Source organism: Quercus lobata, chromosome 11 (genome assembly GCF_001633185.2).
Source record: "Quercus lobata isolate SW786 chromosome 11, ValleyOak3.0 Primary Assembly, whole genome shotgun sequence".
Classification (NCBI taxonomy): Eukaryota; Viridiplantae; Streptophyta; class Magnoliopsida; order Fagales; family Fagaceae; genus Quercus; species Quercus lobata.
This window is the reverse complement of record NC_044914.1, coordinates 33,204,764-33,217,947: the sequence shown is the minus strand read 5'-3', so window position 1 is coordinate 33,217,947 and position 13,184 is coordinate 33,204,764. Positions and strand designations below refer to the sequence as shown.

The window sequence follows — 13,184 nt, the reverse complement described above, 5'->3', positions numbered from 1 at the left end:
CTTTCCTCATTGCCCTTGAGAAAGATCTATCCCTTGAGTACAATACCATCCTTAATCAAGAAGAAGAATTTTGGGCTCTTAAAGCTCATTTGAACTGGCAGCTTCAAGGAGACAGAAACACTACTTTCTTTCACATTAAAACCCTTAACAGAAGGAAAGCCAATAGAATTAATCGCCTTCAAAACAGTGTCAGGGACTGGCTGGACTCAGAACAACAAATTATAGATCATATATTGGGCGGATACAAGGAACTTTATAAAACCCAGCATGCTTCTTCAGTTGATAAGTCTGATTTTGAGGTGGACTAGGCTACTAGTTTGTCTGAGGAGGAGCCAAGGCTTTTATCTGCTAATGTCACCCCAATTGAAATCCACAATGCCCTTCTTTCTCTTAAGCCTTACAAGGCCCCTGGGTCGGATGGCCTTCATGCGGGCTTCTTCCAGCATTTTTGGTCCACTCTTGGGAATTCGGTCACTGAAGAAGTCCTAAGAATATTTGCTACCCAGAAAATGCCCTCTTACCTTAACCAGACCCTTGTAGTTCTTATTCCAAAAAGAATTGGACCCGAATTACTTGGGCACTTCAGGCCTATCAGCCTGTGCTCCATGGTTTACAAAGTGGTTTCTAAGGTTATTGTGAGCAGAATTAGGCCCTACATGCAGCAACTTGTCTCCCCCCTCCAAGCCGTGTTTATTCCCGGTAGGAAGGGTCTTGACAATATGATCATAACCCAAGAGATTCTCCATTCAATGGAAAGGAAAACAGGCCGTGTCGGTGTAATGGCTTTAAAAATTGACTTGGAGAAAGCTTTTGATAGGCTGGAATGGAGTTTTGTGCGGGAAGTACTTGTCCATTTCAACTTTCCTCCAACCTTGATTGCTCTCATTATGGATTGCATCACATCATCTATTGTCTCCATCCTCTTCAATGGAGGTAAGCTTGACCCGTTCACCCCTTCCCGCGGGATTAGGCAAGGAGATCCTATCTCTCCTTACATCTTTATTCTATGCCTTGAGTACCTAGGGCTGCTCATTCATGATAAGATCACTCTCAAGGCTTGGAATGTTGTTAAAGCATCTAGAACCGACCCTGCCTTCTCCTATTTGTTTTTTGCTGATGACCTTATCTTATTTGGTCAAGCTACTCTTTCAACGGCCCATGCCAATGACGAGGTACTTAGCCATTTTTGCCGCTTGTCAGGGCAGAAAGTTAGTAATGAAAAATCCCGAATTCTTTTCTCTAAAAACACCCCTGACTTGATCAAGAATAGCATATGCTCCTCCCTTGGTTTCTTGGAGACTAAGAAGTTTGATAAATATCTGGGATTTCCTCTCAAATTCTTCAACCGGGGCAGCAAGGACTTCGACTTCATTATCCAAAATATTCAAGGCAAGCTTGTTGGTTGGCAAGCCAATCTCCTTTCCTTGGTTGGAAGACGTATCTTAATTCAATCCTCTTCTAGTGCTATTGCTGATTATGTCATGCAAGGTGCTTTGCTACCTAGTAGGGTCTGCCAAGAGATTGATCGTGCGAATCGTAATTTCCTATGGGGCTCCACCCCTGATAAAAGGAAACTCCATTTGGTAAACTGGAGTACTATCACCTTGCCTATTGACCATGGCGGGCTTGGCATTCATGCCGCCCGGCCAAGGAATTTAGCTCTCCTTGCTAAACTGGATTGGAAACTCTCCACCGGTGAGAACTTGCCGTGGGCTATGGTTTTGCGTGCTAAGTACATTTCCAGCCGTACTACTTGCTCCCCTTGGCTCTCTAAAGGCGCCTGCTCTTGTACCTGGGCTGCCTGTAAGGCTGCCAAGCCCACTCTTGATTCCGGTTTGCGGAAAGTTATCTCGTCGGGCATCTCCACCTCTTTTTGGTATGACTTTGGACCACTCTTGGTGCTCTTAGGTCCGCCATTTTTGGTCCCCTTAATCTGCAGGAAGATCAAATGCTGGTTGCGGATTTTATTGATGATAATGGAAATTGGTCATGGGATAATCTCTCCTTTGTCCTACCCCAATCTATTTTGGATGCAATTACTGCTACCCCTATTAGCAGCTTCTCTCCTAGTGAGGACCTTATTGGTTGGAAGCCATCTAAGGATGGTTGTTTCTCTCTCAACTCTGCATATTTGTTGGCTAAAGGGTTAAACGTCTTGAACCCTCCCACTTTTTCGGCTAACTGGATCTGGAAGCTGAATGCTCCTCAAAAAATTCTTATTTTCCTTTGGCTGTGTTCCTACAACAGCATTCCGGTTAGAGAAGTGTTGGGTTCAAGAGGTTTAACCATTGATCATTCTTGCTCCCTATGCAACAATCACTCTGAATCAATTATTCACATCTTTAGAGAATGCCAAAGTTCTGTCAGCTTCTAGAACCAGCTTGGGCTGCACTCTAAAGTTATTCAATCTTTTGGCCTGCCTTTTATGGATTGGCTTCATTTTAATTGCACATGTAGCTTTACTTCGAAGTCTTTTGGGTTGCCTTGGAAAATTGTCTTTATTTTTGGGATATGGACTCTTTGGCTAAATAGAAACTCTATGGCTTTCCGGGGTAAGCATGTTAGTCCTGATATTGTGAAGCTTTGCATTGCGAAAGCAGTTGAGTTTCACTTCCTAGTTCAAGGTACAAGGCCGCATGCCCAGAAAATCCAGCGTGCTGCTTTCTGGTCTAAGCCGAGTGTGGGCTGGTTCAAACTGAACACAGACGCCTCTGTTCTTCCCTCCTCTGGCCGTGCTGGTGGGGGCGGTCTTCTTAGGGACTCTAATGGTGCTTGGGTTCAAGGCTTCTCTAGGCTTATCAGTTCCTCTAATGTCCTCCTTGCGGAACTATGGGCGTTAAGGGACAGATTAACTATGGCCTCTAACCTTAACATTGAGAAACTTATTATTCATGTGGATGCATCTGAAGTTGTTAATCTTCTCTCAAAGCCTTCTAGCACTAACCGGCTAACCCAGCCAATTGTGACTGACTGCAGGAGCATTCTCCAAGTTTTCCAGGAGTACCGCGTGCAACACTGTTACAGGGAAACCAATAGAGTAGCAGACTTGCTTGCTAACATAGGGCGCAGTCAAGATGTGCAGTTTATTTCTTTTGTTAATCCTCCTTTTGCTGTGTTGGAGGCTCTAGAATATGACTCTACTGATGTAAACAGGCCCTCATGGACCTCGTTGGCTTTTGATTAATATTATGCTACATCCTTGTTTACCAAAAAAAGAAAAAAAAAAAGAAAAAAAAAAAAGAAGAAGCGGTAAATGAAGCATCATAGAGCTACACTCACAAGGAAAAAATGCCCATTCACTCCCAAACTTTCAACTACTGACCAAAACACCCCTTGAACTATTATATTGGCAAATTACTCCTTAAACTATACATTTTTGTCAAATCAATACTTCAGTTAGTCTAACTTTAAAACACTAACAAAATAAGGAAGGATGTGAGATGCACGTGTTCCCACTTACAAAGCAAATTCAATCATCTGTATTGCTTAATAATAATATTGCTACTAAAAATAAAAAAACAATGAAAACCCACTTCACAGATTCCATGCCAGACCCTTAAGAAATATTGTGAAAATAAAGTAAAAATCAAAATGACATGCAGTGTAGTGGACACTATTTCGCATAGCAATATTGCAAACATATCGTGCACACAAGATCTTTGATGAAAACCCAGTATACAACTAGCAAGAAGAGAATTCCGTATCAAACCACCAAGTTTGAAATCAACCAAATCCCAACAAAAAAAAGAGAGAGATCAAACCAACAAATAGGGGAAAAATAACAAATTTCCATTGAAACGAAAATAAACGTACTGAAAAATGTCTCCCTCTCTTGCAAGTTGTGGGTGATTGGAAAAACAACGGCAATAACCATGGTAGCTGTCGACAGTGAGGCGGTTGGTAACCGTGGTTCTTTTGGTTTGATTGTGTCTCTCTTTCTCTATTATGCTATAGGTTTCTCTCTCCTCTCAACCAATTCAGTAATTTGTAATATGTTATTTTAAAGTTCAAGTGGGATACACATGCGTATTTTGTTTGTGTTTTTAATAGAGAGTAACTGATGTGTTGATTTGCCAGTTATGTATAGTTTAAGGAGTAAATTGATCAATATAATAGTTCAAGGGGTGTTTTGGCCAGTTGTTGAAAGTTTAAGGGGTGTCTGGGCATTTGTTGAGTTTTTAAGATTCTAATTATTCAACGTTAAATGAATGATATGGATAGATATCTTCACATCAATATTTTAAATAGAGACTAAAAAAATATTAGTCAATTAATGTTTGTTTAAATGTTGATTATGTGATAAAATCGCAACCATCTATTTAACTATAAATGGTTTGGATGTTAAAGAACATCATAGTGAAATTACCATAGAAAGTTAAAAGTTTATTTGTTATTTTTTTAAAAAAATAATAATTCTATAGGTTGTTCCCTTTTTTTTTTTTTTTTTTTTTTTTTTGAGATAACTCAATACTTAGAGTATTTGAATCTTAGATGTTTTTGGTGGAAACATTAGGAATTGTCAATTGAGCTAAAGGTTTTTTGGTAGATAATTTAATAGTTACAACAATAGGAGAAGATATTTTAAGTTATTTTCTTCCAATCTACTGTATAGCGATTGAAGAAACTATTTATATATAGTTTTAGTTACAAACTTTTTAATGAATTTAAATAATACACATGGTTAGTCTTATAAATTTTCACATAATAGGATGAAGGAGATATAGCTATAAACCAATTTGGAGCTAAATTTTGTCCATATAAAGGAAAGAGTATTTGAATTGTAATTTTGTAAGTACATCGATCTAGAAATTCACTACCATTTTGCCTTACACCAAGATGTAATCTTCTTCTTCTTCTTCTTTTTTTTTTGGTGTGTGTGTGTAAAATTTGAAATTTGAACTTATTAGTGTTCAATATAATAAAAAATTTAAGTTAACAAAAAACATTTTGTTATCCATTAAAAAAAAGAAAAAAAAGAAAAACTAATTAGCTGAAAATTGGTTGGAGTAGAGGAGAGTAGGGTAGAATTGGTCAAAAATCGTAGCAATTTTTGACCAACTCTACCTTACTCTTCCTCCCTCTCTTTCCATCCAAAGGTCATTAAAGAGTGTTGGAGTGGATAAATTATTTTCTTTGCTTAGAGTACCGGATTAAAATTCAATGCATGTATGAACATTTGAAAGTGCTCTCTTGACTTATATTTGTGGAAAAAATAAAAGGTGGTAGGGCCTGTGTTTGTGGTTGTAATTGTTGAATCACCCTTGTTAGTGGCATTGTTGAAAACTTGGCACAATTGAAGAAAAACATAGATTGAGCATTGTTTTCAGACAGCAGAAAAAAATTTCAATCACAAATAGTCAAAGACTTAAAGATAGATTCAACAAGTATATATAGTTGGGGGCGTACTTAGGAATTTATACTTGAGGGCCGGTTTGTTGTAATTTTTTTAGAATCTCCACAACAAAAATTGTAGTATTAATCCAATAATCATAATTCAAAAATTTATTGAAATACAGAATTATCAACTTTGATATATCATCACATTCTCAACAATTATTTAGTCCACTATAGATATATACAAAACAATTTCACTATTATTTTAAAAACTATCAACCCATTATTATTTGTAATATTGAAAATTTCCTATATTTTAATTTTTTTAATAAATTATTTAGCACCTAATTTCAAACCAAAAAAAAAAAAATCAACTTAAAAAAATTATGGCATAGAGAGATAAAATATATTATAATATAGCAAGCAATATAAAAATTGAAGAACAAAATCTTGATAAACAAAACATATTCATTAAACTAATTAGAAATGCAAAAACTCATATGGTAAGATTCATATCATAATAAAATGAAAAAAAAAAACCGTATGACCATTATCATATGTATAACAAAACTTAAATCTAAATGCCCATATGCTTGAGTTTATTTGGTTGTGTTGAGAAGTGAGTTAACGTATTGACTTGAGAGAGGGCAGTGTAAGCTGGCAGCAATAGGGAGAAGTACTAAGGTAGCTTTTTGAGATTGAGAAAAATTGGGGGAAAAAAAAGGTAAGTTTTTGTTTGAAGAAGTGATTAAATGATGCTCTTTAGAAACAGTTGTTATTATCCATTGGGTACGCAAAGAATCATTTGGACAACTGGGGGGATAGCTAGTATATTATTTGAGGATTTGTAGACTTTGTGTCATATATTTATTGGACTATTTTGAGATCTTAAGAATAATTGGGAGGGGGGTCATATTTTTTGAGGGGGCATTACCTATAACTTCCTTGTTGGACCAGACCTATAGCCTAAAATTACCATAACAGTAAAAGAAAATTAAAATTTTGGAGGGCCAAGGTAGCTCCGCCCCTGTATATAGTCGTTAGCTAGGCCGCCCATATGAAACTTATTGATTTCTTGAAGTGACAAAAAGTCTCTTTGATTATGAATAATTCATTTTAAGAGGGAAGATAACGTATTTGATTAAGTCAAGCAGCTATATCTTATTGAGCAATGATTAATGAAATTGACTTTTAACTAAGTCATGGTTACAGACATGCTAGCTGCAAGTTCAACGTTTGCGAACAATATTATAAAAAAATGTTCCATAGACAATATTATATATCATGGCTGCTTGAAGTATTCAAGGGCCTTAAGCGTAAACTGAATTAAAGAATTTTATATTTTTAAATATATATTTTAAAAAAATTTAAATTTTATTTAAACTCCATTTTCTTATGTACGTTATATGTAAAGTTACTAATTAATCACGTGGGTTATATATTTATTTAAATAAAAAATATTTACAAAACTTTTCACACCTATAAATAGGACATATTGATAATGGTAAGTAAAAATGTGATATTAGTGGTAAACTTAGATGAGAACTAGTAAGAGTTTTTTAACTTAACTGTTGTGAAAAATGTTGTAAAATTTTTTGTGTATTACTTTTTTTTTTTTTTTTGAGAAGTGCTATATTCACAACATTTTTACAACAAATCATTGGTGTTAAGTTGTTATTGATTTTAATTTGAACCCATCACTGAAATTATTTTTTGTTCCACCAATAACAGCCAATAACAATCTATCATTAAGGATTTATTGTGAAAAATGTAGTGGACTTAGCATTTCTCTCTCTCTCATTTTGATAAAAAAAATATAATTTTATTTATTGCGCTGGCATTAATTGTACACCATTTTTAAAACCGAAATCATGAATTGAAGACAAGATTTTAGTTCAAAAAATCTACCATTTATTTATCTATGGAAGGCAGAACAAGAATCCAAACACATATATCACGCATGTTATTACAGTACTCTCAAATATCAATGGGTTAGTGGTCCAAATTAAAAAAAAAAAAAATCATAGGAAATTTACAACTATGAGTAATTAAAATTGGTCAAATTAATGGATGTTTTTAGAGTATTTGTTGTGAAGCAATTTTAGAAAAGTTTTAATACCAATTTTATGAAAAATATAAAAGATTTGGCAAAAAAATTAGTTTTTTTTTTCTTTCCCCTTTCTTATAAAAAGTTTTCAAAAGTATTTCCTAAACGAATGCCCTTATGACATCAGTGTGGGGATTTTCCCGCGCACGTTGATTATCCGCTTTGGGGAGCCAAGCCCGCATAGTTTTGTTCTCAGTACCAAGTATGGGAAGACTTTTAGTGCAATCCCACATCAGCAAGAGAAGCGCCCCACGCATGTCTTATAAGCCCTTGGAGCAAGGCATGGTGTACCACTCAGCCACACATGTGTGGGGCGCTTCTCTTGCCGATGTGGGACTGCACTCAAAATCTTCCCATACTTGGTACTGAAAACAAAACTGTGCGGATTTGGCTCCCCAAAGCAGACAATCAGCGTGCACGGGAAAATCCCCACACAACATCCATTAACAAAATCCAATTAGGAATATTGTGATTTATCAAAAAAGAAGGGTTTGGTTAACGGTTTGTTAATGGACAATTTTAAGAAAGTGATACTACTTTATGAGAATTATAAAAAGTTGAAGAAAAAAAATCAATTCCTTTTTCTTTTCCCATAAAAAGTTTCTAAAAATATTTCCTAAATTAATACTCTTATGGCTACCATTAACTTTTTCAAAATAAAAATACTTTGAACTAGAATCGTTGAAATTTCCCACATACATTAATTTTCTAGTGAAATAAAAATTTACTATAAATGTGATGGTTCAGTCCTCATGGCCTAAGACCTTGAGTTTTAAGTAGATGATCTGGTCTTGATGTTTTAGCCATGAAGTATAGTTGTAAGATATATTTAGAGTTGTAGAATAAAATAAACATACCTCCTGCCATAGTTATTTAAGTCTTTGAATAAAAGAAGACTCACCATATGATAATAGTGTATATAAAAGTGTCTTCTAGTCTATGGCCTTTACCTTACATATTTCCTTTTGATGGAGACAAGCTATAAATATAGGCTAGACTAGAGACCATTTTAAATTAAGATTTGTTCCATAACCTCCTTCCATCAAGGAGTTTAAAACTTGTAACTTCCCTCTGACTCTTAACCCGCCCCCACGCACTCAACTGAACCCGAGGCCGTGCCGCCTTCCCCAAGGGTCTCACCTTGGGGAACTATGAGAGTTTGGTTTGCTTTTGTTTCATGTTTATAAAAGCGGTCTGATCAAATAAGGGATCAGACTGCTCCTAGTGTTCGAACTAGTCATTAATGGTCGACTTCCTAGAATACTAATAATGTACCCTTGCGCATACAGTTGCCCAATAACTTTCTTCCTTTGACTTCTTTAGCCACTTCCGCATCTGTCGTATTTGGGAGAGCTGGCTTTGTGTCAGAGCATTTGGCAATGCCAGCAACTTGGTGAAGGCTGGCTGTCTGGGTACAGGTTAAGGTAGGGCCTGCTGGGCTTGCTTCTCATGAGATTAGGAAGGGAATCATTGAGTGGAGATACGGTAGTTCAATCTATAAAGGAAGGACAATCAGTCGCACTTGGCGCAGAACCACCGTTAGGTGGCTCTTTACTCCGTCAAGGCTTGCTTCTTATTTTTCTTTCACCATGCATCTCCTTTTATACCAATTGAGAGTTATTTAGAAATTGTTATTCACCATAACGTCTTTCACAAATAAAATTATTAAGACATAAGCTTTCATTTATTATTTAAATATGAGCCACATAAAGTTTTCTTAAAATCTTACATAGGTATCTGGACTTTTGGATCTAGCCATTCACAAAGGACGGGTGGATTCCACTTTTATAATTAACTTTTTATATGGTATGCTATATGAATAAAATTTGAATACTTTATTAAACTTAGAAACTAGTTGTAAAAAGATTAACTACTGTCCAGATTGAATACACTTTCAAGTTGCATTGGGTTTGTATTTTTATTTTTAAAGTTGAATGAAGAAGGTTTTTGATGAAAGAGATAGAAATAGTTCTCTCACAGTTACGCAAAAGAACCGACCCAGCTAGCATATGTACTTGGTACGTTATATTGTCTGAGGAAGCCGCATATGCATCATGCATAGTTCAAATTTCAAACTGATAAAGAGACCAATTTTTTTTCAAACTGATAAAGCTAAAAACTGCCAACAAATAAGAAATATATATATATATAAATCCGTAGTACATGAAGGCAATATAAGTAATAATCCAAGCACATTTATTTATCTCATGAAGTACGTAATTGAACGGTACAACGTACATTTTATTCATACATATAAATTAGCTCTTAATCAGCACCCTTATTTTGCATACTTGGCTTTGTAGTCTTTCCAAAGCTGATCAACATTCTTCCCTAGTAGTTCAACAAAAAAATTAGCACTATAACCATTCCTCAATTTCTTATTCAATTCAGCCACGAACCCATTTCTAAGACTATTGCAATAGTCCAAAAATAGAGCCGTAACATCATAGCCTTGATCCCATCTATCACCTTGCCCAGGCTTCACCCAGTGGCTAGGCGCATATCCTGCCTTCAACCTCACATAATCAGCAATTCCTTCAATCAATCCTCCTGGAGTACTTTGTCCATTACCATTCCACTGCCATATGTGTGTACTTTCATGGTATAACACACCAGTGATTTCCGTTTTTACATTGCCAGAATAGCCATTGATGTACCTTGCACTAACATGGATCTCGTTGTTCCTAGCATAAGCAACTCCATCCATGTCATCGATAAACAAGCTCACTTTGGCCACGTTCTTTCTGTCCGCGTTACTGTTTTGCTGGAACAGCCTCCATATGAAATCTGTGGCAGAAATCAAAGTTTGCTTACTGTATTTAGACCCAATTTCATTGTTGAATCGAACTCCACCAGGAGTGTTCCTAGCATTGTTGGTGACAACATATTCAACTGCATGGATTCCATGCATGGCTACAACTACGGTTACTAGGAAAGAGATGAAAATCACGCGGGGAGCCATAGTTGTCTTGTAATTTTTTTCTTTAACAGTTGGTTTTGCAAAAGAAATAGGTTGGCTCTACGATTTATATAGGGAAACCATGACTGGTGCTAGGGCATTTAGTCAGATAGAGGATAGTACACGGCGTGGATTTTATAATTTATGGATGACAACATTGACTTTGACCAACTTATCCAACCAAAAAAACATTGACTTTGATTTGGACCAGGCCTATCAGGGACCGCACCATATATAATTGAGGGTGGTCACATGGAGCTAGTAAATGGTGTATCCGGCATATATATCGAATCACTCACACACTGGTGGGTACCACATCCCGCGCCATATATAATTGAGGGTGGTCACATGGAGCTAGTAAATGGTGTATCCGGCATATATGCTAGATCACTCACACACTTGTGGGTACCACAGTGTATGGGGTCCGCCTGTGTGTGAGAAACCGGCATATATGCCGGGTACAAGATATAATTTTTAGGTCACAGGACCACCCTCAAACTTGAAAAATAAATAAATTTTATACATAAAAAAAAAATTCTAAATTAATATGGATTGTTAACCACTCTAAAAAAATTTTACCACCCTAAAAAAAACTTGAACATCCTAAATAAAAATTTGTCCATTAAAAATATAATTTGACTTCTCCAAAATTTTGGTCCATTGAAAATTGAACCAAAAAATTTCGAGAAGTACTATATTCACAACATGTTCTCAACACTTTCATAACAAATTTTAAGTAGCAGATTGTTGCCGGTAGAAAAAAAAATTTAATGATATGTAAATTAAAATTAGTAACAATTGCTAACTAGGGTTTATTGTGAAGATATTGTGGATGTAGTATTTTTCAATAATTATCCAAACAAACAAATTAGCCTAAAAGCCCAAATCAAATGTTTAATTGTGATATTTTATGTTTACAATAGACATATTTTAAAATAGCTATTTTTTTAATAAAAAAAATAGATATTTTCTAATAGCTAGTCAGTTAGTAATTGGTTTAGTCTTTAGATGAATTTATTGGATTTATGTAATACATCTTGTACATACACATATGCACTAAAATAATACCTCAATATTTTATTGAGCATGATTAATGTAACAGTTTAATGCCTAAGTTAAATACGTTGAATGAACTTGTAATTTACCCTTTATTTTTTTGTTATCACTATGGACAAAATTCTTATAAGGAAATCACTTTTATTACAAAATTTATCTTCTAAGCAAATTCGTATTCACTTGAATAATCTTCTTTTACATCCTGGACTATGAGAAAAGTTCTCATCTTTTCATTTGATGTAACAATAAATATGATTAGTTGACCGTAACAACATAACAAGTAATTGGTGGTTGAATAAAACTCACCAATTACATTCATTATAATATTAGTTTGCTTAAATTTGATGTAACAATAAATATGATTAGTCAAATAAAACCCACCAATCACGTTCATTATGATATTAGTTTGCTTACAACTGTCGTAACAATAAATATGTTTAGTTGACTTTAACAACATAATTATCAAATATTTTTATAATTGATGACACATCAATTTAAGGTTTATATAATCAATTTGTAGTGTTACTTCAATCACTCAATATTAAATGGAAAGGATGACCCGTCGTCTTGTCTAGAAAAGTTAGGTTTGAGATGCAAATTCTCCTTTCTAAGGCCATTGCAGTAATCTACAGACTTTTTTGTAACATCATAGCCTTGATCCCATTTTATTCTTTCCCAGGCTTGACCCAGTGGCTAGGCGCATAGTTTACCTTTAGCCTCACATAATCAGCAATTTCTTCAATCAATTCTCCTGGAGCCAATCTAAAAGACCTCTGACCATACCACTGCCACACGTGTACCATTTCATGGTAAAGTACACCATTAAAGTCCCATTTGATATCTCCCTTTATGCCTTCAATGTAGCTGGCATCATAGTTGTCAGTATTGTACGATACGTATCGTACGATACGTATCGTATTGTGTATAAAAAGTTTCGTATCGTAAGGGTGTTTCATAAGTGCTCATGAATCGTCCGATACATAGATGCGTATTGTATGAATCGTATCGTATCGGTGAATCGTATGTATCATTCGATACATAGACATGTGGGTTTAAAATGAGTTTTTTTGTTAAAATTTGTGGTTTTATTTTATTTAAACAAGTTGTTAGACTTTGTTAACACAAAATTATTGGAAAACTTAATTGAGTCTAATGAAATAGCAAGTCCATGATATTTTTTCCTCCATTCTCTTTCTCCTATAAAATTTAGACTATACTCATAACACTCACTTTCATATGTGTAAATTTATTTTCTATGCTACTAATAATGTATTAAATGAAAATATAATTATTTTTTATTTTGTTATTATTATTTGAGTCTAAAAAGCTAGAATTTCAAGAAAAAAATATAAAGAATAAATTATTAGAATAAAAAAACCAAAAAAAAAAGTAAATGTTCATAATAATAAAGTAAATGTCTATGAAAAAATAATTTTGAAAGATGCTGAACATGATGATAACATTGACTTAGATGGAGTTGATTAGCCGAGATGATGAAAAGATATTATTATTTTGGTTCATATATCATGTATTACTTCTGAATTTAATCAATTTGAATGTGCATGTTATAAACATAAGTTAATTTGATTTATTTAGTTAGCTTTGTTAAATTTTATTATACAAGTAATGATTAAATTGGTCATTAGTTGAATATATTTTGAATTTATAATGAATATATCTTTTATAAATGTATATCTATAATTATGTTATAATTTTATTAGGTGTTTG

The 13,184-nt window shown here is 34.5% G+C and overlaps 1 protein-coding gene across 1 annotated transcript; it reads right to left on the bottom strand.

Annotated features, from left to right (window-relative positions):
- Positions 1-9,616: 9,616 nt before the first annotated feature.
- Positions 9,617-10,424, bottom strand: LOC115969166. The gene has a single exon (XM_031088745.1). The coding sequence runs from the start codon at positions 10,401-10,403 to the stop codon at positions 9,720-9,722; it is 684 nt and encodes a 227-aa protein (XP_030944605.1). The 5' UTR covers positions 10,404-10,424; the 3' UTR covers positions 9,617-9,719.
- Between the last annotated feature and the right edge of the window lie 2,760 nt (positions 10,425-13,184).

What these genes read in the sequence shown, in the direction of transcription:
- LOC115969166 (XM_031088745.1), bottom strand. Translation starts at nt 10,403, where the DNA reads ATGGCTCCCCGCGTGATTTTCATCTCTTTCCTAGTAACCGTAGTTGTA.